The sequence below is a fragment of the Centroberyx gerrardi genome, chromosome 4 (assembly GCF_048128805.1).
Source record: "Centroberyx gerrardi isolate f3 chromosome 4, fCenGer3.hap1.cur.20231027, whole genome shotgun sequence".
Taxonomy (NCBI): Eukaryota; Metazoa; Chordata; class Actinopteri; order Beryciformes; family Berycidae; genus Centroberyx; species Centroberyx gerrardi.
This window is the reverse complement of record NC_136000.1, coordinates 13,640,473-13,664,601: the sequence shown is the minus strand read 5'-3', so window position 1 is coordinate 13,664,601 and position 24,129 is coordinate 13,640,473. Positions and strand designations below refer to the sequence as shown.

Sequence of the window (24,129 nt, the reverse complement as noted above, 5' to 3'; positions counted from 1 at the left end):
GTCTTAATTCCTATACATACAGAAGGGCACACAGAGGGAGCAGTGGTAGACAGTTTGTCCTGTATGAGTCTCTTTAAAAATCAAGTTCAAGATCGTGAGAAACACTATCCCATCACAACAGTGTACAAATTGGACCGTACAGAAGAAATGTGGTGTATTTTAAAGGCGCCGGGCCGCATCGTCTTCCTCCTCACACACAGCTGCTTTGAATGAGAAAATGGTAGTCAGAGTATGACGTGTTGGTTTCAGTCTCCTCCTCAGTGGCGCAACTCACTTCACTCTGCGAATGGAAAGCATGCGGAGATTGATGTTACAGAACATTCATGAATCGAATCCACTCAGCGTCTTAACTCAAACTGGGTGCTAAATCCTACAGTAAATGTTGAATGAAATCACGCTGCAATTCATATTTTATATGCTGCACAGATGCTTTGGGCAAGACACCCTTCTTCCAAAACTTCTGTGCGGCATATTCATTTTTAATCAGTGTTATCCTGGATTCTTTGATTTACTGAACATGCATTACAATATTCTACAAAGTCTTTCAGATGTCAGGTTTACTCACAGACTTAGAGACACGGAAGTGATAGGTGACATCCTGAAAAGACAGCACTGGCACTGACCACAGGTGATGAGTCCCCTTAGAGAACAGCAGGAAGAATTTAATAAATCAGTTAACAAATTTAAAAAAATCAAAAAGAAAAAGAAATATGTTTTGATGATATGATGATTGGATGTAACATTATGTACCTTTGTTGAAGTCCTCTGTCCTCCATACAGCTCTGTCTCTGTGTGGTCAGGACACAAACGTCCCTTGGTGGCTCCACACTGTCGTACCCACACACTGTTACTGGACCTACAATGAATTAAATATACTTTATTTCTCTGTGGAAAGGCTGGCCTATTAAGTGTCGTGTGTAGATAGAGTTGTTGAACTTTTGGTTTGCAGTTACATGTAAGTAGATAGTGCGCTCTTTGTGTACTCACGTCATGTGCAAAGTGATTTGTGAGATGGAGGAGTTCCTGTTCCCATGGAGTGATACTGTGTAACTAGAGTCAACATTGGGAAAAGCAGTGTCACCACGCAAACGCCTGAATTCAAACTGTCATCATGTAAATTGTGTACAAAATCATTTACTGGTGCAGCATTCAAGTGCATAACACACCTGCAGCTCTCGGGTGTTGGGCAACTTTTCGGGGCGATCTGTTGGTCCGTCTCCACGATATGTAGACCAATCAGAGAAGGAGCTAACCGCTCTCCTGTGACAGCAAGAAAATTACATTACAATCAACCGTTACCATAACATTCACTTGTATGTAGACACACTTTGTTTACAGTGGTCAAACAAATGGCTTTACTGTGTTTGCATATAGCATATTGTGTGTAAAGAAAGTGCTGTGTGGAGTTCTGTGTTTGCAGATTTACCCTGTGTGTGTATGCTGCGCTGTCTGCGAGGCAGTGGCTGCTGCCCCCCAGGCAGGCGGTTGGTAGCTCCCATCCCGTCCTGGTCTGAAGGAGGCCTTTTGGACTTGGCAAAGTACAGCGGTGCTGAGGTATGACTCAGGCGGTTCTTATTGCGGCCGTCCTTGTCCATCGGTCTTGACTTGGCCTTCTTATTAATCGTGCCCGGCGTGGGTTCCAGGCTGGCTGCATCTAGAGAAGGGAGAGGATTAACGTGCGTTGTGGATGAAAAAAACACTCATGTTGGATAAATATGTAAAGATTGGCTTTCTTACCTGCTGTGGATTGGTTGTTACTCGGTGACAGAACTGTGGCTGATTGGTTGTTTGTGGCTGTGGTTGAACAGCAAGCTGCAAGAATCGAGAAAGAACGAGATAATGGGACCAGATCTAAGCAGAACACAAATTCATTGTGTTGTAAGTAAGCTGGTTAACTACTGTGATTTTAAAACCAACTAACAGAAAGGTAGTTATGGTTATGCACTAAGGATCTCCACTCACCTGGTGCAGAGGTGGTGGACTGTGGAGTGTATGAACTCTTGCGTGAGGATCCCAGTGCAGCTCTGGACCTGCGCCATTCAGATGACATAGTACAGCAGGTGAATTGGGAGCTATAGTTACAATAATGATACATTTAAAAATGAATAAATTCTAAGATATTCAGATATGTGACTCATGACCGCCTTTCACGCAGGATAAAAGAAACACCCAACTGAGCAATCAAAGATAAGATAGTGATAGAGTGACTCAGAAAATGCAAGGCAGAAATAAAAGCAAGAAGGACGGGTCTTGAGAGCATACCATGGGCAGACAGGTGGACAGAAAGTGACAGTGGCAGTGAAGACGGGCATCCAAGAGATGTAGAGAACACAGGAGGAAACACGGCTACAAAAAGCATGAACAAATGACGATATATTGAAAGATAGCAAATAACAGAAGTGGAAAATTGATTTGTTGCATTGTAAAGGCGAAGTGTCTGTTCTCCTGAGAAGGACATACCCATCTTTCTCAGTGACATCTCCTCTATGGTGAAGAGTCAGCACATAAAGAATGGACATGGAAATGACACTGGGGGAGACAAATAAAGACCCATTACATCTCAAAAACTGTCATCACGCCATTACGGTGCATGGAAGAAGCAGGTTTATGTTTTCCCCACCCCTCCAAATCCCACACATTTCCCTCAGTCTGACCTGAAGGCCATGACGATGACAAGTGCCAGGATGGTTCCCTGCATGAAGCGCTGGCTGATGCAGCCTTGATCTGGAGCCGAGTTCTGCAATAACACCAAACACACAGATTACATAAAAGCTGTACTCCCAGGTGATTACCAACTTATAACACAGTTCTCAAATACACCAGCAATGCCACTGACCTTGCTCCCAGGCTTGACTGTCTTCTTCTTGAGTGGGCCACTTCCTGTCCTGCTAAAATAACTCCCTGATTGGCTGCATGGACGAGAATAACAAATGGAATTTATTCATTCTTTTCTACTCATACAAGTTTCTCTTTATCTGTGTGTAACGCCCCTCCTACCAGGGTTGGCGCAATTCATGAATTGAATTGAGAATGCATGGTAAATTACAATTCAATTCCTGGAGTTGGAATTGGAATTGCACCCAGCTCTAAGGAAACAGAACTGGAATTTTTTATTTGTTAAACATTATGACAGTTAAACAAATCAAATACATTCAATCATAATGTATGTATTATGATTACATGTTATGCATCAAATACCAACATTTTATGATATTCAGTATTGATAATATTTAACATTACGTGTAATCTCAGATGTGGTAAGAAAAAAAAACAAAAAACTTGGAATTTCACAGAATTTCATTTAATTAAATCCAACTTCCTGAAATTCCAATTCAATTCCAATTGTACTTCCTGTAGGTTTTTTCAAATTCCAATGCCTGAGTTTATTCATAAATTGACCCCAACCCTGCCTCCTAGTCCTACATAGTATGTAGCCATCATTACCAATCCAGTCCTCTCACCTGACAGTGCCTCCGCTCACGGTGCTCTTCATGCTGTCGAGGCGACGGAGCTTGGCCAGCTTGCGGCTCCAGCGCTCCAGTTCATCGATACGAGTCTCCAGGTTGTCTGTCAGCTTGCACAGCTCTTTCACCGCTCCCACGTTCTCCATGAAGATACGGTCCTTAGAAGGAGAATTAGAGCTGTCATTGTGTGCGTCTGTAGTGTGTGTGTGTGTGCGTGTGTGTGCGTGTGTGTGTGTGTGTGAGTGTGTGTCTGTCCATTACCTTGTTGACCACCAACAGGTTGGGAATGGTTTCTCCATTAGCGCACACCACATCTCCTCCCTCCTTCACTGCGTCAGGCAAGATCTGCTGAACCTCTTGGGCTATCACTCCTACAGGAGGGAGAGAGGAATTAAGAAGAATAAGGGAGTGCACAGATACAGAAAACACTTGCAGCAACAATGCACATTCAAGACTGATCAATATTAGGACAGCAAGATGGTCATGTGATATACAGCTGTTTAACACACATGAATGAGATGATAGAAGGAAACATTTTACGAGAGGTTATTCATGAAGTTGCACAATATGTTACCGGTCTCTGCAGTGTTCTCTATGCCCACGGTGGCAGCAAACTCAGGCTTGTATTGATAATGGACCAGCCTCATCTGAGAGATCCGTTTCAAATTGTCTGTGGTGTCCACCTACACACAGACAGAATGACAATGACACCCATGCAGATGTGGAGGATGTGACCACGACACTCAAGTCACAGATGAAAATGTGTGGAATCGAGGATAATGGATCGACAAAACACTAAATCAAACGTATACGCTGAGCGTGGGCATTCTTGCATGGACACACAGGCATGATTCACGATAACAAGTACAGTAGGCACACACACACACACACACACACACACACACACACACACACACACACACACACACATCAACACACACGCTGAGCCTCATCCTGACCTCCTGGACATTCTCCTTGGCCCTGATGTCGGAGGGGTGCACTAAGGAGCCCATGACCTTAAGGTTGCCGTGGACGACCAGGGCCTCGTCCGGCCGGTCAGTATTGATGCCGACTCTGCCGTGGTGGTAGACCGAGTCCGGCAGCTGGCCGCGCTGCCATAGCACCTCGCTGTCACTCTCAAACTGGCCGGGGTTAGACGCCTGTAAGAGAGGGACAAGGGAGAGGGTGCACAGACACACAGATATTCAGATATTAGATACACCATGCCGCAAAAGATCCAAATCACTGCAATATTTTAACACAAGCTTGAGCTGTAAAGGGTTGGCTTTACATTAAGAGAGCTTATAGCTTGTGAGTAATTGTTTGAAATCACTGAATAAGCTATTATATAATGGTTTACATAGGTCTCCTGTAAACTTAATAGCTAATTACAAAGGAATTATTGTGTAGCTTTCATAAATACCTCCTCTAATACTTCTTAAGCTTATTAATTATGCAATTAACTATCATGTAACCCTCATATACACCTCCCTGGTCTATACAACTGTGGTGAGTGCAATCCACTTTATTTCATAACTACGAGCAGGGGATGCCACATCAGCAACTTAAGTTACATTCTCCTAAAATGGAGATAGAAATAGAGAATTTGAGAGTGTGTTTGATGTTGAGGCTCACAGCCAAAAAAAAAGACGAAAGGGAATGGAAAGACAGAAATTGATGAGAAGGGAGAGATGTGTAAAAACAGAATGTTTTTTAGTTGCTGGTGGCTCCAGGCAGCTGCATACAGTAGGGCCATGAGAAAGGTGTCACATTCACAAGGGATATGATTGGTGGAGGAGGCAGACAGACATGGCCAGACTGACAGATGTTACCCTGACGATGATCCTCTCAGACACCTGAGCGGCCACAGTGTAGCTCTGACTGTGGGACTGAGCCTGCAGTGCCACCACCAGCATGAAATACCTGGGAGGACAAACACATCAATAGTGAGTGTGACAGAGTTTCGGATGTGATCACACTGAATCATGCCTGTATGTATGATGGTGTGTCGTTCACCTCTGGTCAGGATTGGGCTTGCCCTTCTTCCTCATGTTATTCGCCGTCGTCTCGCTGAAGTGGAGCCGTCCTACTGTGACTTTGGTGACCTGCTCTGGGGGCAGGGTCACTCTGGGAAACACAAAATCACAAAGACGTCATACAAAAACCTCCTGCTACAGATTATGTACTATTTCTGCCTCAGTGAAAGAATTCAGACTTACAGCACTGGTTTGAAGGGTCTCTTGCTGCGGTCAGACTGGGACTGCTCCACGTTGATGGACTGGTTCATGGCCTCCAGCTGATAAACGAGGCAGATGTAACATTAAACATACAAATCCACTGTTGAGCCGAGGATCACCACGGTCAGTCACATCGCTACTGTACCTGTCACTACGTTCACCACTTCCCCTTCCCTCACCTTTACTCCATTGAGCTTGAGATAGAAGCAGTCTATGGGCTGCAGGCCTTCGCTCGTCTTGATGTACTTGGGATCGCCCAGCATGCCTATGTACACCGTGACCTGGAAGTGGTTCTTCTTCTGGCAGACAAACGCATCATCAGCCAAGGAGAAGTTGAAGCCCTTGTCAGCATCAACGCGGTAGGTGGGCATTGGCCTAAAGACAGGGAAAGAGATTATGAAGTACCGATAACTTGAACTACTCCATGATGTGGAGTTCACAGTTTCACTGTTTTTATCACCAGGGGGAGACTCTGACTCTACTACAGGGGCTCCCAAACATTTTCATGTCAAGGCCTACAAATAGATGCACATGAGGCACAGACCATTATATTAGAGAAGATTTTATCTGAAGGAGCGCATCTGAGAACATTTTTGGTGCTGTATATGATTTAGTACAGAAGACGACAACTGTTTATACCGTAGGTGGGGTGATAATAGTGGGGAGAGTGAGACCTAGTATAAAAATAGACATTTCTGTATCATTCTCTCACAGTGCTAACTTAAAATGAATTCAATTATAGTTAAATTAAACTCTTCCTCATCTTGCTGGGAACCCCTTGCAATCCCTTCATGGGCCCCTGGGGGTTCCCGGGCCCCACTTTGGGTATCATTGCTTTACTACACTCTCAGGATTAAGACCATCTGAAGACTAAACAAATGGATGATGGAATTTAAAAGCAACGAAACCCTCTGTCCCTGTAAGTGTGTGTGGTGTGCTCTAAGCTGTGATGAGCAACCAGGTGGTGATGATAACATACTATTTGCTTGGTCTTATGAGTTCTTTTCAACCTCCCTCCCTCTATCTCTACTACTTTCCACTTTGGCATCGCATGAGCACAAATAGGTGTTCACTAATTTCTCCCTCTACCCCCTTCCTCTAGTTCTCTTTCTAAACCGAAACCCTGCACTCGTTCACTCCCCCGCACGGCTCACCTCAGAGGAATTTGTAGACCTCTACAACCCTTCTATTCCATTGCCACTCCCTCTGTATATTTTGTTGAATTATCCATTTACCCAATTATAGCCCTGTTCATTTCACTCTCTTACTCTCTGTGGAATGCTTTCAATTCTTGTAACTACGCTCTTTCCCAAAACGAAAAGCTGGAGGATTATCATGTATAGATATGCCAAAATGAAATTCCACCCACAGCTCTTTGCAGTTGGCGTCGTATAGCGGTGTCCACTTATTCTGCTGGTGAGGTTGCCACTTAATACACTGGTAGTTAGGGTCCAAGTAGCTGTTGTCTGCATCCTGCATTAAACCTGTAACAATCAGTTTGAAAAATTAACATTTAAGGTATAGCGTAATTTTAGGCCGAAGTCAAAAGAATGTCCACAACCGTTTTTTCAGTCAGTTTTATTCACGTGAGAGTTTAAGGGTAGGTAAGAGTTGATAAGAGTGAGGGAGGGGAGGCGAGGAAAAGAAAGATGCCTGCCTACCTGGTTCTTGTTTGATGATACCTGTGAGGATTTGGGAATTGAGGGTGCTGTTGGGTGAGTCAGAGTGCTTCCTCTTCTTGGCCTGGTGAACGGGGATTCCGCTGTATGAGGTAATGGGAACATGGTCAACAGTTGTATACATTAGCATATTACTCTCAATTTCCATCTTTCCTTCTCTTCCCTGTAAACTGGACAGTTCACCCCTCTCCCCCTCCCTCCCTCCCTCTCTCCCTCCCTCCTCCCTCCCTCCTTCCTCCCTCCATCCCGCCTATATCATCATTACTCACTCCTGCCCCTGAGGATGCTGCAGCAGCTGATGGAGCATCTGGGTCTGCTGCATGTCTCCACTCCCACTCGTGGCCGGACCAATGGCATACTGCGATATCATGGGTTCAGGCTTCAGGTACATGTCCCGATGCATGCTGGGATAGTGCCCATGTGGCGGGAGGGGCGGCGGGGGAGTCATGTGACACATGTTCTCTGGTGTCATGGTCCTGATCATGTGAGGATCTAAAAGACACGATGAAGCGCTGTGAATGGAGCATGATGTTTACACACTCTGAATACTGTACTAAGTATCCGGGTCAGTACATTCTGATGATAAATATTCATTTCGCTTGCAAATACATCCGATCACACACACAATGCGCCTTTTGCTCCGCAGGGTCGATCTGTCGCTTTTGCATTTCGCCATGTCAGATTGCAGTATGTTCCACTTTCCTCCACCCTTGGCTAAAGGTGTTTTCCATTGTTTCAAACTGGAGTCATGCCCATCAGATAGCACTATTCCACACCTTTTCACTAATGGGCAAGACCAACACAGGTGTGTGAGTGGCAAGAAGTACATAGTGACTTTGAGTACTGTTGCTGTTCAACTTGTGTTGGAATGTTGGAACAAGCCAAACATACACTGATCCATTTATTGAGCAAGCACTTGAAAGTAAACTGAGACTTTTAGAAACTTGAATTCAGAAAACTGAATTTATTTGATGAAATACAGTTTCCAGACAAATTATGCAAACTGTAGATTAATAAATGACGGGTACGTGCTATACTGAACATCTGAATATATTGATTTGTATACACATTAACTCGTCCTCATCCCTATGTTCCATTCAAATATCCAAAAGCGATGAGTAACAGGTATTGATTTAAGCAGCGGAGAAGACAGAGCAGGTCGGAGGGATGGACAAAGTCGAGGGCACACCTACCTGTGTGAGGATTCTCCATCTGTGAGTCTCTGCAACTCAACCCCCTCTTTCACCGCTCAATCGAAACGCCATATTCATCCATCTCTGTGCCCGTCTATGTGCCGTGACCCACATACGGCTTCGATATCTCAATGGCTTTCTCAGTGACTCAGTGAGTGTCTGAGTGCAGTCTACAGCAGAAGGTGCCGCCGCCAACCATTTCTGTTTGTTATATGCTCTCTCTCTCGCTCTCTCTCTCTCGCTTGCTCTCTCTCTCTCTCTCTCTCTCTCTCTCTCTCTCTCTCCCTCTCTCACTCTTTCGTCTTTTCCTCAAGGCAGAGTTAAAAGATGTGTGACTTACCATTCACCTGCTGAGGAGAGTATGGCTCTGAGCTGGAGTCTGGGGGGGACTCAGGTAGTGTCCTAAGAAAATGGAAGGCGATATAAGTTATATTCACACATAAAATACTCAACTTTCAAATTGTATCATTCTTTCAAATAGTACCATGCGGAACTTGATAACCCCACCCTAGTGCATTCTTCTTATTTTCTAAAGTGGCACCATATTTAAAAGACAAAATACCCTATGGGATCAGTATCACAGTACAAGTTCTTTCCACATCATTGTGTGTGTCAGGATTTACAGGATGTAATTCGACTCTTTCTCTGTTATCAGTCTCCCTCCCCCTCTTGACCAGCTAATGCTTTATTTGTACAAATGAAGTTTAATCAAGTGTTGACTGCATAATGGACCTATAGTAGGGTGTGTGTCTGGTTTCGTTGCGTGATAACGAAAATAACTGCTGTGTCATCCAAGAGATTTGCCTCATTCCGTGGAAGTCGCTTCAAACAAGCAATTTCAAAGCTGATTTCCATGTCGTATCTGCAGTAGTGCTACGTCATCTCTAACATCTCTCTATCTCTCTAACATTTCTAAGTATCAGCTTGTGCTTTATTTTCTTCTTCTTCTAACGCCATCCATCTCCCTCGTTGGTATCCCATCTCTGCCCTCCATGTCCCAGGCTGCTCACCCCGGAGCGTAGTGGCCCCTGTGCTCAGGCTTGACGTGGGCCTGCTGCTGCTGCTGCTGCTGCTGCTGCTGTTGCTGCTGCTGCTGTCCCAGGCAGGGGTAGTTGTGTCGGAGGAGGCCCAGGGACGGACCAGGGGGGTAGGGGTTCTGACAGTTAGGGGGCCCAGGCGGAGGGGCTCCTTGGCGCAGTGGGATGGGGGGGCTCACACCACACACCAACCCCCCAGAGGAGGACACTCCTGCCTGGGGAGATGAGTAATTTGGTCCCGGGGTGCTGTGGACCTCTGAAAAACAGCTGGGAGAAAGGAGAGAAAAAAAAGGGATTAGCCTTATCAGAAAACAAATTCCTTTGTAACGATATGATCTGATTCAGTTGGTGCATGCTGTTTTGACGTTGTAATTTGGTTGCTGGGTTGGTTTGGAGTCCCTACTGACATGTCAGTGCTATCGTCCTCCTTGCTGATGTACTCCTCCAGGATACTGGTGTCGATGTTGGCTGGCTCCAGAGAACTGGTAATATCATGACCTGTGGTAAAGGGAGGGTCGGGAACATGGAGGGGAGATGGAGAGCTCTGGGAATTAGCAAGGGGAATCTTACACCAACCGTACACACTGCCACAGCAGCTGCGGTTTCAACACAAGCTTATGTTGTAACAGTTCACAGGAAGACTTATCTGAGAACATAGATAAGGTTAGTTATGTTTTTAATGTATTCTGTTTTTTTTGCATATTCCAAATAACCCACTTACTTTGTACCAGTGCATTACAACAGTCTTCACTATCTTCTGGTGAACACAATGTGTAACAGAGATCTGTGATTCGCTGACTGAGAATTTAATGATTGAGTTTACAGGAAAAATTGTTTGACCAACAGTTTAAGTATGTGTTAGTAATTACAGTACAACAGTACAGTACGAGCAAGTAGCAATGATTCAGTGCATCTAATTGAATTATCCTGAGAAAACTAGAAGATAAGCAGTCCCGAGTCCCATCTGAGGCTGGTCGGACCCGATTGTCGGCCCAGATTATCCTGTAGTGTGCTGGAGTTACAGATTCAGTCTTAAGCCTCCAGATCTAATCGCAAGCCAGTCGGGGCCGTCCCGATATTATTAAACACGTTTAATATTTATGGCTTCAAATCCTGTAGTGTGAAGTGAACAGTGATGTAATCTCAATCAGAGACCCACAACAGCTAGTGAGAGCTGAGCGAAAAGTGTCTGCCTCTATATTTGCTGTAGGACAAGTCACAAGTTTCTTTGACATTGAGGGTCCTGAGAGTTGGGAATCTAACTGATCCCAAGTAAAACTGAAACCGGAAGACAAATAATCAATCAAACCCCTCAGTATGTATGCAGTCCCACACATTCTCAGCCTTACACACACATTGGAAGCGCTCCAGTTAGCCCTTACAATTACATATCTCTGCCTCTTTTTCCCTCATTTAAAAAAAACAAAACAATAAATAATATTGTTACTGCGTCATAATCACTAAATTACTTACTAAACTGGCTTTTCTGCTCTTCATCTTCTTTATTCACTTCCTTTACCTTTTGTGTGTCGCATCATTCAGATTTTTTTTATAGTTAAGATACATTATATAAATTAGCTAATAAGTTCTACATTCTCTCCTCACTCAACCCCGGGGCCATTTTCACCCCTTGATAGCCAAAGCTCCACAAATCCAAAACACATGACCCCCCTAATCTCCAAAAACACTAACATGTAGAACACGCACATATGCATATCTTTATACAAGAATAAATCACTTTTTCAAATGAACCTTCCCTATTGATCACAAAAAAATCAACTTATATGTTACATGAATGAAAGAGAGGAATATTGTCAGATATCATCCCAGTTGTCCCACATTGCAGATGGGGGATTTGCTTGGAGACAGAGTGAGTGTGAGAAAAGAGGGGGTTAGGCAGAGGGTCGGGAATTGGTATACAGTGGGTGGGCAGGCAACCCCAGTCTCTCTCTCACTCTTTCTCTCTCTCTCTCTCTCTCTCTCTCTCTCACACACACACACACACACACACACACACACATACACACACTCTCTCTCTCTCTCTCTCTCTGATAGATTAAGCAGCTACTCAGTTGGGAATGCAAAGAATTTCTGTGTTAGCATTGGGAAAAATTCTCTTTTTCTCTCTCTTTGTCTTCCTCTAATGCCGCTCTCTTCATCAGAAGCCCAAATGAGATATCGCTTTATCAGTATTCCTGGGTGTCTAAATTACTAATGTTACACTCCCTATCATTCTCCTCTCCAAGGATTATTACCGTTCACCACAAAGAATCTAGTGGACTGTATCATCGCATGAATAAAATGTGTTCATCTAAGTCTCTTTTTGTCAGTAGTGGAATCAACACCATTTCACTGACAGCCTCCAAGCACCAATTTGAGAGTATACGGCAGCATAAACATCAACCAATGTCTAAAGACACTCAACCAACCAGCAAACCAACCAACGTGTCTCTACCTATGATCAACAACATGTCAAAAGCCAATTTTATTCTATGACGGGAATTTACTCCTTAATGCAATCAATTCTCACACTAGCATATATATATATTTTTTTGAAAACATGCCTATAGTTACTGGCTTTGTTCGTGGATAGAAACAGATGGTTAATGTCTTTTAATACATGCGAGCTACAGGGGAGAAGAGTAGGATGGCTTCCCTTAAATAAGATCCAGATGTGCACCCCACCCAAAAGGGCAGTAAATTTGGGCTGGCAGGCCTGATAACGAAAAATAGAGAGGTGGAGGATGAGGGGAGGGTAGATAGATGGAGGCAGGGGAGAGAGGGGGTAACGAAGACAGCTAGTGGTGTGGGATAGTGAAATACAAGTTCGACGTCCAAGGATGGAATGATAGAAAAAGAGAAAAAAAGAACTGAACCAATGAGGAAATTTGTATGAAGAAAACAGTGTGATTTACGTAAAACAGCAGCCAATCTAGCCACACTGCTCCTAAGCATAAGTTAGATTTGATCTAAATCTCTTGTAAATTTGTGGTTTGACGAATATGTTCATTGAGAACAGAAGTTTTTGTTGCTTCTCATCTGCAGCTTGGAGCAATCTTTATCACATTTGTGATAATCTTGGCACTAGAGACTTCTTGCCTTCACATTGCGAAAGAATTTGTAATGACTAAAGGAAAGTTAAAGTTGCCAATAAATGTTATTGTTATGCTGTGTATAGCCTAATAGAAACATAAATTAAGGAACTGTAACCACTAAATCACTACATCAAGTTAAGTTTAAATTGCTGTGGATTGGGATGTGTAAATTTCCCTGTCCTCTATGTTTTTCTCTGTCCAGCTGTGTTCGACAAGGAACAGTGCAATGATTGTCAGTCCAACTTCGATACAGACTGGCCTTTTGAGAGATTAGGGGCTGAGAGGGTAGTGTGTGTGTGTGTGTGTGTACGCACACGCGTGCATGTGTGTGTATGCGTTTGTTTGTGTGAGTGTGAGAGTGTGTGAGTATGTGTGTGTGTGTGTTATGCCACCATTTCAATGCCTGAGTTGTCAGCAGGGTAATAATCTAAAATGAACACAAACAGAGGAATGAGTGTGTGAGTACCCATTAAATGTGGTTTGACTTAAATCATTCAATCTTGTGTATCTTTTGCTTTTCTTTCCGCTTGTCTAACATTTGTATAAAATGCCATTTTATTCATGGAGATGTTTGAGGAAAACATTGATTAAACTTACTGATTAGCAAGACAATTAAAACTGAAAAAATGAACATGAAATTTAAACTTGAATGAATTTACACTGATTTTACACTGATTTTACCTACTGCCTCCGAATTAAGTTTTATGTGCACGCGCATGTGTGTGCGTGTGTGTGTGTGTGAAAAGATGTTAATAATTAATCACTTTCAGAGTGGCACTCTATGTGACGGAACAAAGTCCATTTGATTATCAAACAGTATGACCCAGAATGCATTTGGCTGTGTTAAATACAGATACATACAAATGCATATACACACACCCACAACACACATGCACACACTTTCTGAGGGATATACCCTCAAATTTACATACTGTACAACTAATATCTAAGCTTTACAACAAATATCAAAACAGTTGCCTAATCATATAACACATACATTATATAATAGGTAGTTTCCAAAACTCTTATCATGTGTCATAATATGTTCATATCTGTAAGCACTTTTAGGCATCACTCTACTAATCCTGATTTTAATCAAATTCTCTATTCATCTGGTTTTCCTAATTGTGTGTCTCAGTACTCTGGAAAGTCTTCACCTTACACAAAAAATGACTGAATGGAAACTGATTTATTTCCAGTCATTTCAATATAACGCAGAAGATTGCAGGTGTAGCTACACAAGCAGGAAATCTCTCAATTGTTCTAGAAAATACTGAACAGTCTAGGAACTTGCATATTGATTGGCCAACGGTATACAGTTAGACACACACATACAGACAGAGACGGTAAACTAAAACATTTCAACTGTTAGATAGCTCTGACACATAGTCTGACAGATCTAGACCTTCCCATTTGTTTACAAGACTTGGTCCAATCAAGGCATTTCAAACAAGCTGAAAAGAGTGACGCTCCCCTGGATGATCAAGACAGAGAGCAATGCTACGACACAGATATTAGAACTGAATATTAATAGAAAAGCACTCATTAGGTAGAGACTAGTAAATCAGATCCAGACAAAAAGCAGAGTGGACAGTGGGGCAGAGTACCTGCGCGTAGCCAAAGCATGTTGACGTCCTTGAGATGAGAGCACCTGAAACGGAAGATGAGAAAAACAATTCCTCTCTATTTTTCACATGTTTCCCTACTCTGGCTCAAAGGCTTTCTTCTGTAGACCTGAGAGCCGCAGATTGGGGTTACAAGTGCGTTGGTGTGTGTGTGTGTGTGTGTGTGTGTGTGTGTGTCTGCGCGTGCATGCCTGTGTGCAACGGTATATTGTGTGTGTGTGTGTGTATGAGTGTGTGAGAAAGGCTGGGAGTGTGTTATAATGAGGATTATACCCCAGTCATGAGAAAGGGCTGTACCAGGCTGCCACACACAGCCCTTGTCGCACACAAGCACTGGCCGCACCGGCAGACCTGGCTCAGGAGATTATGGGAGTGACAAGGCTGGGACTGGGACATGGAGCGAGGCTGGAAAAAATGAAAGACTGCGAATGCGAGGTCGAGTGTGAGGGCGAGCGCAAGACAGAATTAGAGAGACTGGCGGGAGAGAGAGAGCGAGAATAAGAGAGGAGAAGAAGAAGAAGAAGAAGAATCAATGTGCTACATTGGTATTGTTCAGAATGTAGATTTGAGGAAATAAAGAGTAATCCAAATGGATAAAAACTGAAGAATTTCATTTGTGACAACTGAATTCCAGACAGTTTTCTACAGATTATTTCACTGTCACAGAGCAATGTTGACTGTCATCTGCTGTCATTATAATTGTGCTTGGGATACACAAAATCACCTATGACATTAACTAATAGGCCTATGAACTCGCTGTCTTGAATTGCCTCTTGAGGGATGAATATAGATTTGAATAGAATTGAATTGAACTGATGTAGGATGCAATACAGGATGTAGGAAAACCAAAACACGTTTCCACAAAACACCCCATAACACTCCAATACCACACACCAAGTTTGGTCTTTGTGTTTGTCACCCTAATAGTGTTGTTAACACATTATTTCACAAATGGTAATTGGAGAAAAGAAGTTCATTCAGATGATTTACTACAGCCTCTTTTTACACACGTGAACAAAAATGATGTCCAAAGAGTGAACCCTCATCTTATGGAGTCCAGTTAAACCACACAACAACATTCAGCGGCCAAGGATTACTCAGCCAGCACTGATGGGAGTGAGGCACAATGATGAAAAAATAAAACCTACTTGTAAGCATCGTAAGCCTGGCTGCTCAAAAACAATGCATTCCTGTAACAGCAATTCACTGTTAAAGCTGTAAATCAGAAGACCCGGCCAAACCTCGGTCAGCGTCATGCTGGTTTTCCAAGAAGATGGACTTCCTAGCCATGATTCACAGCTACAGTGGGAGTACATTGGGAATTAGTTGGACTGTAATATGGTATTATATTACAGTCCAACTAATTCCCACTGCAGGTGATCAGTTGTTAATCTTTTAAAGGCAATTTGGGATAAAATAGTGCTTAATCCTCCTCCACATTCAGATGATTGAGAGGTGAAGATGTTTGAAACTTGAAATCTGTAACGTACGGTTAACAGTTTATTTTCAATATAAGTTACATATTTATATTTTGGATTAAATACATCCAATGGCCAATGGTTCAAGGCTCTGCTAAAGCCACCCAACAGTCTACTGGACCCCAAATAGCAAAAATATTACTCACTACTTATTAATCATATCTTCTCTAAGGTATTACACAACTCAAAGTTTTGTCTTGAAGATGTGCTGCAAATGTAACACTGGCGGTGTGGGTTACCGTTTAATCAGATGTTTGGTGAGTTAGGATGAAGAATTACTCAGAGGAACTCAACACAACAGCATAAAATGTCAATATCCTTAGTGTGTGCATGCATGGGTCTGTGTGACTGACTGTTTGTTTAAGTGTGTTAAAGTGTGTTAGAGAGGAGGAGGTCAAGTTTTTTTTTTTTTTTTGGGGGGGGGGGGGGGGGGGGGTAGCCATGTTTCTCTCAACAGACCAGTCTCACTCACCCTGAGTCTGCACTATCTCACCTCCTCACCCTGTCTGCTCACTGTCAGTCTAATGGAGTCAGAGAGAGGGAGCCCAGGGAAGGGGAAATACCGCGGAGAAACACCAGTCTCACCTCATTGTGTTTTAACAGCCACCAAGGCTATGCCAGGAATGTGCACTGTGCATTAGGGTGAATGTATACATATTTCACTAATCCTATTAAACTGCAGTTAACCAGTGCAGAAATCCATTACAGTGTCTGGGTGTATATGCATGGGTATATCTGGGTGATTGTGTGTGTGTCTCTCTCTCTCTCTCTGTGTGTGTGTGTGTGTGTGTGTGTGTGTGTGTGTGTATCTGTCTGTGTCTCATTTCCAGGTAGTGCAAGACGAACATGGCCACTAATTGGTTCTAATTACGTAATACATAAATTCCAGGACTTATTGATATTACTGTTTCTTATCACAAGGCCTGTATTCATGTTATTCAAGTATTACCAAAGCTTTGATATCATCGGCCTTGCTGACAGAGGTCAATAGGAAAGAAAATAAAAGCAGATTTGTTTGGTTAAATGAAAGAATAAGTTACTTTGGCAATAAAATCTGTCAATTTGAGTTACGTAAGAGTCATTTGAAACCCAAAAGCTACACCACTGCAACACAATAGTGAAGTATCCAAGAGGAATAGTGGAGTATCCAACCCACCGTATACTTCTCATGGACAAGCTGACATCTTAGTGCAAGCAGAGCGGCTGAAATAAAGCCAAAGTCTCACTCCCAAACCAAGAATGTAAACACACTAAATTCCTGTCAGAGTGGCAAGGAACCTTTGACAGTCATGGATCGCTGTGTATATTCAAGTCAACACTCTGTGTATACTATAATTGAGTGTTAAGTCTCTCTAGAGATAACTTATTATACATAAGCCACAGAATGTGTTTTTATGTGCACTTGACTGCTCCTGAACACTTGACATTAAGTTTCTCAAAAAAAAAAAAAAACACCAAACAATAAGAAACCTTTGGCTTGCTGTAAATCACTGAGCGTAGTGACAAAGCCTTTAAACAAATGTGACAAATCTATGTGATACATGTCCAGAAGCCTTCAGTATGTGGAATCACATACATATGAAGTCATGGATCTTCTCCAATTCTGATTGATTAATTGAACTCACTAACTGTGGTTCACTAAAAAGGGCTGATATCAGGGATGTAGTGCACGAGAAACCCACCTAAAAGCAGTTTACCCCACTTTTTTATTTGTGGAAAAGAGTTTACCCACCTAAATCTTAAAGATGTAAAGTCTTAGTATTCATCACAGTAAGTATCAAACTGGTGTAAATTGATTTTTCCTTATGATGATCACCCACCTGAGGTCAAAGTTTACCCACCTTTTAATTCAACACTACATCACTTGTTGATATCAATGCCTTTCTCTAACGCACATTGTGCCACAGCGATAGCACCCTTGCAAAACACACCATTTATCTTGCCTTGAATTCCTACACCCTTCCCCCCTCTCCTCCCCCTCCACCTCGTTTTTACTCAGGATTCCCCGTTACTCGATCTGCTACCCATCACCATCACTTTTGCTCCCCGCACTCGTTAACCTTCCTGTCTTCTCGCGTTTTGGTTTTTAAGCACAACAGCCACGGGCAAACTTTAAAGTGACTCCCAACAAATCGAGAGTGCACATCGGTTATTTAAAAAATCTTTCATCTAGAAGCCACAAGTCCTAATAAAATCATGCACAGTTAAAATTATTTGAGACACTGATATGTTCTTCCACCTGTGCTGGGTGGTGCATCATAGCAATTTAACCCAGGCATTCTACAGACCAACTACAAAACATATTACAAGACTGGAATTGGTAGGAATTGACACCTACAGAGTGCTAAATGCATTTCATGTTTTGTTTTTTTTCTCCCACCAAGATTTTTTTTTCGCGGTCAATACCTAGAGTGGTTATAAACTAACAGAAAATCACACATTGTCCATTCTACTTTCCACTTTCTCTATAGAGTGAGGTGTGAAGAGTGTGAGGCGCACACCACACGGCTTTAAAACAAACAATGCGATAACACTGCATATATCTGCATGACCTGTAATAATATACATCATGGGCTATAGCCTAATTATTGGGCTTTCTTACCTTCAAAAAATCTCTGTAACGCTTCAGTTTCATCTACCACGTCCATCCTAGCGGGTCCCACTTAAAAAATCCATGAACGTCTCCCCTTGTCCGAACGAAATAAATTCGGATCGGGGAAACTTTCACATATACATTACGGAATCCAAATATTATATGATGCGATTTGTTTTTGTTTTTTTATCTTACATAAATCCACCTCTTGGGAAGAGCTTCTTTCTCCTTCTCAGCAACGTATGTATTGTAGGCTTGACGTCCCTTAGCCAAATGGTCAAGTACTTCTGATAACCATGAAACTTTGTTCTTATTATAGGTCGGCTATCCTAAGGTTTTTAATTGAAGAGGTAAATATCCGTATGAGAATGCGTTGCAGAATTAACCTTCAGGCGCACCTTCATTTCAGTTCCAACCAGCAACATAGTAATGTTTGGATTACTTTAGCGAAATTATCATCAGTCTCTTTTGAAAAACCTAGAAAAAAAACTAGGAAAGTCGTTCAAAACGTGTGCGCTAAAGTTGCCCAAACTTGACTCCCGAGTCCCTCAAGTAGATTCTCTTCCTCCTCCGCCTCTCCCTCCCAGACAGGATGTGTGCGGCAGAGAGTCGGAGGAGAGGAGCTGAGGCAGGACAGGTGAGGGATGTGCGCCGCTCCGCTGGAACATTCCCGGACAGAAAGTCACTATAATATTCCTATAATACCCCAAAACATTCCTATAGGCTACGGACCTTTTAACATAGATTATTGCTCTTTTCCGTAAGGGTTCGCATTTAAAAACTTCTTCTCCTGCACTATAAGAAAAACCCGCTTCTGTCAAAACACCTGTAAATGAAATCTGGGCTCTATTACTAAGGCTTGTAGTCAAGTACACTTACTGTCCCAACATGGGACCGATTTGATTAGGCTGATTTCCTGTAGGCTAATTAAATTCGTCAAGCTACAACAACCAGAGTCAAAATGCCTTTGAAGTAACATAGCATACGCACTTTTGTGTTAAATGTAATTGCATTGTGTCTTTACTTGAGGGCAAATTCAATTGTAACCTGCTCTTATATGCAGCTATAAGAGATTTTCGCTCTCCTGTAATATATGATCTATAGCAGTGGCTCTCAAAGTGGGGTCCTGGGCCCCCTATGGCTCCTCAAAGGGCTTCCAGGGGGTCCCCAACAAACTGAGGGATAGTTACATTTCACCATAATGTAGTTAGAGAGTGTAGCATATAAGCAACAAATATATATAAACATATATATAATAACTATTCTAATCATAGGTTTCGCTCTTAACACCATTATCTCCCCCCATACAGTGTAGACAGTTCAATACTAAATCAACAACAGCTAATATCTTGCTATATGGGAGTCCCTGGGATAAAATCTCCTATATGGGTGTTGGGGGTCTGTGACATGAAAACACTTGAGCGACCCTGATCTACAGTATATTTCAGTGATTTAAAAGACTTCTGTGGGGCCTTTTTGAATCCCTCTAGGTTTAACACCCATGCAGTAATAGGAGTGTTTTGTGTCATGGCTTCCCTAGGGAGGATTTGAGGGAATGATCCATTTCTCTCAACCTTATCAGCTGCATCCCACCCCCCCTTATAACAATGCCACTGTGTGCAGCCCCCACAGCCTTGCCCCCTCACCTCCCCCCCCTGCATGTGAGATGCTGTTGTGTTGTCTTGTCCCCCCACAGCTGGAGCATCTCTCTCTCCATCTCCCTCCCTCTTCCTCCATTCAACCCAAACAACGCCTCCGTTCTTTCAGCCACACTATGCAGATTGTTTCGGAGGACAAGCAAGAAAGAGAAAGAGACAGAGGCTGCAGGGGACAATGAAACAGCTGGCTATGTTAAAGCAGTTCATTTTGGTATTTAGTATTTCTTCATCTCATATAGGATTATGTGTAAGTGTGTAGCCTATGTGTGGGGGAGCGAGAGACAGAGAGAGTGAGAAAGAGAGGGAGAGAGAGAGAGAGAGAGAGAGATGGGGTCTTTACTTTATAACTATTTTAACTCTCTGGGTTCGCTGAACAGAGTGATGTTTGACTGCTTCAGACTTCTTACTCTGGGTTGCAGTGGAAGTCTAGATGAGGAACGTACACAAAAAAATAAGTCTGAAAGCTGAAAGAGAAAACCATCATTAGAACAAAAATATGTTTTATTATTGCGCTGCAGATAGATTTTGTCATCTCATAGCTTGGAAAAGTTTGGCAAAAGAGATATTTCTTCTTCATTTTTCACTCCCCCATCAGGTGTATTTCTTCACTTTTTCTTGACATTGCCACACTCCACAGAGATACCTCAGTGTGTGTGTGTGTGTGTGTGTGTGTTTGCGTGTGTGTGTGTGTGCGTGTGTGTGTGTGTGTGTGTGTGTGTGTGTGTGTGTGTGTGTGTGTGTGTGCACGTGCGTCCTTTATTTGACTGCTCTGCATGCGCTCTTAGGTTGTAGTTCATATTCCAGCCAGTAGGTGGCGACATTTACTCTTTGGGTAACTGAGCAAGCAGAGGAAAAAAGGATAATAAATTCAAGATGGCGATGCCCAGACCAGGTTGGTTAGACGCGTTGCTATAGACGCGGTTTTTCATGGCTCGATGAAATTTGAAAACACACTATGTTATCCATATTAATTCGAGTAATTTTAAAATGAAACTGGCTGTTCTACCTGTTTTGGTTTATTGGTTGCTTTGGTTGCCTAAGCGCGTGAGTGTGCCACAATCCTGAAACCTATTTCATCTCTCTCTCTCTCTCTCTCTCTCTCTCTCTCTCTCTCTCTCTCTCTCTCTCTCTCTCTCTCTCTCTCTCTCTCTCTCTCTCTCTCTCTCTCTCTCTCTCTCTCTAGGAAGGTCTGCCGTTGTTGTATCCTTTTCATTTCGTTCACCTGTGCAACAAAACAAAAACTTGAACGAAGCATGTCCAAGTCACCACCAGTTGGACATTATAGCCTTTCCAAGAACAAAACACCTTAACTCCACACCCAGCTGTCATCCATCCCTTTCCAACTGCTGCTGTACCTGACTGCCATCTATTTTCTCTTCTATTTCCTCTCCACTCTCAGCATGATCATCTACAAGAGTGAGTACTGAGCATCTCACACAATCCCAGGATCATTCACTGTTTGTTAATGTACCTAGAGAGACAGTGAGTGTGTGTGTGTGTGTGTGTGTGTGTTTCTGTCAGGCCGTGTGCTGAGCTATCCTGATGACAGACTGGCCTGTGATGTGGGTCTGCTGCTCCTCATGGCCGCTCTGGAGGCTCTCCGGCTCTTCTGTGGTGAGCCAATAGATTCACACAGTGGAACGCTGATTGATTTCAAGCCTGCCTTTGTTACAGTATAGATCTCTCTGCCTCTGTTATCGCTATTTAAGGTAAAGTGTATGTATTGGCATGTGGACCACCAATGTACGATAAGGTGTTTACGCCCCAATGCAGTGAATATTAGGGCAATAATAATTAACAAGAGCACAAAATAGATTCAACAGTAACATAAAACTGTCCAATTCCATTGCCTTCCACCCTGTGCGTCTCTCCCCTTGTCTCCAGGTGTGAAGGGCAACCTAAAGGAGACTGAGGGCTTTGTTGTGGCGAACCTGGTCCTGACAGGCACCACGGTCCTGCTGTCCGTCTACTTCCTGGCCTGGCAGGCCTACGTGCTGCGGGCCGACGTCATCGTCAACAGCGTCCTGCTGGTTGCCTATGGTATGGGTGGAGTCCTGGCTTTCATCATCGTGGCCCGTTTCACCAGGTCAGAGTTCCACTCTCACTGGCTCTTATCGCAACCCGTTTATGGTCAAACTCACTTAGGCAAGGAAGTTTAATTGGATTATTTGACATGTGAGACCACAAGTAATCTTTTTGGACGCGGTCTTATGCAGGCATAAATTATACATACGCCTATAATTTGTACTTTACAGTATCTGGTGTCAGATGTACACAACATACTTCATCATCAGGTGGAGAGACTGGCCTACATTTGAGGCTTATGTTTCATTTATTTTGATTGACAAGATATTTCCATGTAATTAGCATTTCATACATTTGTTTTGAATGGCTTGCCCGCATGGAGCTTTCCTTTTGTCTGCTCTTTTGTTCATGAATGAAATAAGCCCTGGTTCTTCAGGACTTGTTTGAATTATTGATCTGGGTGTCATTCATCAAAGTGTTACAGAATACCTTGTACGATGTCGTCACATCCTCAAATTTTCCTCCCAAGACAGATCCAAGGAAAATATCAGATCTCTTATTCTGAAAAGATGTATATTGTTTATACAAGCGGCAGAGGGATGAAATATATTCATGAGTCTGTGTGGACGCAGGCTTATGAATAACAGACACCTTATCCTTGGCAAAAGATGAATTGTGCAAATGAAAAACAGAGTTTGCACAGTAGAATACTGACATTAATGTCATTTTCAATGTGACAAATTTGTGGTCTATCATAGGGCAAGAACATTTTCACATTCAAATGGTGGTAATGTTCTTTTTTCATTTACAGGTTGACTTGTCTAAACTAAACCCAACAGTGGATGTACATTAGGACTGCACAATTAATCAAAAAAGTATTAAAATTGCAATATTGACTACTGCAGTTTTCACATTGCAAGAAGGTCTAATTTTTTTTCTCAGTTGGAAAAAAAGCAGCAGTGATAGACAGCCAGCAAAAGGTATTTTGTACTTCTTCTGGCATACAAATCAAGGTTTATGTCAGACAAAATCTTTCATTTTGTTCAAACTGAACAAAACCTGAGCATTAGCACCCCACACACGCACACTCATATAATTTTTTGTTGTGTTTTTTAACCACCGAAAAATAAATTCGTTCATAAAAGCTCTGCACTCAGTGTGTTGCATACAATGAATATCTGTCAATATTGTGCAGTCCTAATGTGTACGGGGACCTGGTTGTTTGTAAGATTAATTTTGGGGAAATAAAACAGTGTTTCACATACACTAAGCCTTTTGAATTTTAATGTAATCACAAAGTTTCCATGTGTTCTCCTTTGTGTCTTACAGTGTCTATTCATGAAGAAGTCCAGTCTTCATGGCTTCAAGATACTGTGTGTTCCAGCTGAACTCACAGCACTTCTGCACTTCCTCGTTACAACCAGAAACATTGGAAAGTAACATTGTCTTATGACTTTCTGACTGCTTGGAAAGTTTGGATTGTCATTTTCAAAGGAATAGGTTCGATGGTTTTGAACAATGCATTGTTGTGTTGTATAGCTTCTACTTTAAAAGCATCAGTTCATCTGTGATATATGGATCTCTCAGGGAATTCACTGTGGTGCAGTGGGAGTAAGCAAAACAAATCAAGCCTATGAGTCATACTTTCAATATGACATACATACTTTCAAGATAATGTATGTACAAAGATACATGTTTTCTGTTGTTTAATATGTTTTATTACCTTCCTCTGTATATTTGTTTTTTTTGCATGTGTTAAGGATTAAATCTTTCTATTTTTGTGCCACTATTGATTTTTTCTATTAAACAGACTACATTGAGTTTTGTGTGTTTCTATTACTTTTTCTCCAGCAGAGGGCAGAAGTGTTTTGGTAACGATTTGAAAGATACCAACATTGATTTTATTACTACACCAGACATTTTCCTCTTTCAGTATTTCTGAAATAAAAGCAATCTATTGTTGAGCACTAAAGCCCAATTCAGGTTCTTTATCCGACATACGCCACACTTTACATTTGACTGTGAATGCAAATAACCCCAAAATA

General features: G+C 42.4%; 2 protein-coding genes across 3 annotated transcripts; one reads left to right on the top strand and one right to left on the bottom strand.

Moving 5' to 3' along the window:
- Positions 1-69: 69 nt before the first annotated feature.
- myrf (myelin regulatory factor) lies at positions 70-18,456 on the bottom strand. The gene is made up of 27 exons (XM_071904799.2): positions 18,411-18,456; positions 10,018-10,108; positions 9,584-9,877; positions 8,914-8,975; positions 7,650-7,872; positions 7,363-7,463; positions 7,071-7,185; positions 5,881-6,076; positions 5,684-5,760; positions 5,481-5,591; positions 5,297-5,387; positions 4,424-4,624; positions 4,039-4,147; positions 3,726-3,835; positions 3,462-3,622; positions 2,837-2,909; positions 2,655-2,737; positions 2,461-2,529; positions 2,263-2,346; positions 1,963-2,030; positions 1,738-1,812; positions 1,427-1,654; positions 1,167-1,260; positions 988-1,050; positions 751-856; positions 566-640; positions 70-280 (listed from the first exon to the last, which is right to left on the bottom strand). The coding sequence occupies exons 1-27, from the start codon at positions 18,454-18,456 to the stop codon at positions 191-193; spliced, it is 3,096 nt and encodes a 1,031-aa protein (XP_071760900.2). The 3' UTR covers positions 70-190.
- Positions 18,457-21,359: 2,903 nt separating this feature from the next.
- LOC139916016 (transmembrane protein 80-like) lies at positions 21,360-23,865 on the top strand. 2 transcript variants are annotated; one of them, XM_078283298.1, is made up of 4 exons: positions 21,360-21,475; positions 21,581-21,673; positions 21,944-22,099; positions 23,414-23,865. In XM_078283298.1, the coding sequence occupies exons 1-4, from the start codon at positions 21,460-21,462 to the stop codon at positions 23,470-23,472; spliced, it is 324 nt and encodes a 107-aa protein (XP_078139424.1). In that variant the 5' UTR covers positions 21,360-21,459; the 3' UTR covers positions 23,473-23,865. The 2 variants fall into 2 exon arrangements, with proteins under 2 accessions (XP_078139424.1, XP_071760904.1); XM_071904803.2 differs by having other exon boundaries at positions 21,944-22,145.
- The last annotated feature ends 264 nt before the right edge of the window (positions 23,866-24,129 follow it).

Coding starts and splice junctions, on each gene's coding strand:
- LOC139916016 (XM_078283298.1), top strand. Junction 21,674..21,943: donor GGCTCTCCGGCTCTTCTGTG/GTGAGCCAATAG, acceptor CCTTGTCTCCAG/GTGTGAAGGGCAACCTAAAG. Junction 22,100..23,413: donor CGTCCTGCTGGTTGCCTATG/GTATGGGTGGAG, acceptor TGTGTCTTACAG/TGTCTATTCATGAAGAAGTC.
- myrf (XM_071904799.2), bottom strand. CDS start 18,456: ATGGACGTGGTAGATGAAACTGAAGCGTTACAGAGATTTTTTGAAG. Junction 3,623..3,725: donor ACCTGTTGGTGGTCAACAAG/GTAATGGACAGA, acceptor TCTCCTTCTAAG/GACCGTATCTTCATGGAGAA. Junction 1,051..1,166: donor CCAACACCCGAGAGCTGCAG/GTGTGTTATGCA, acceptor TGTTGACTCTAG/TTACACAGTATCACTCCATG.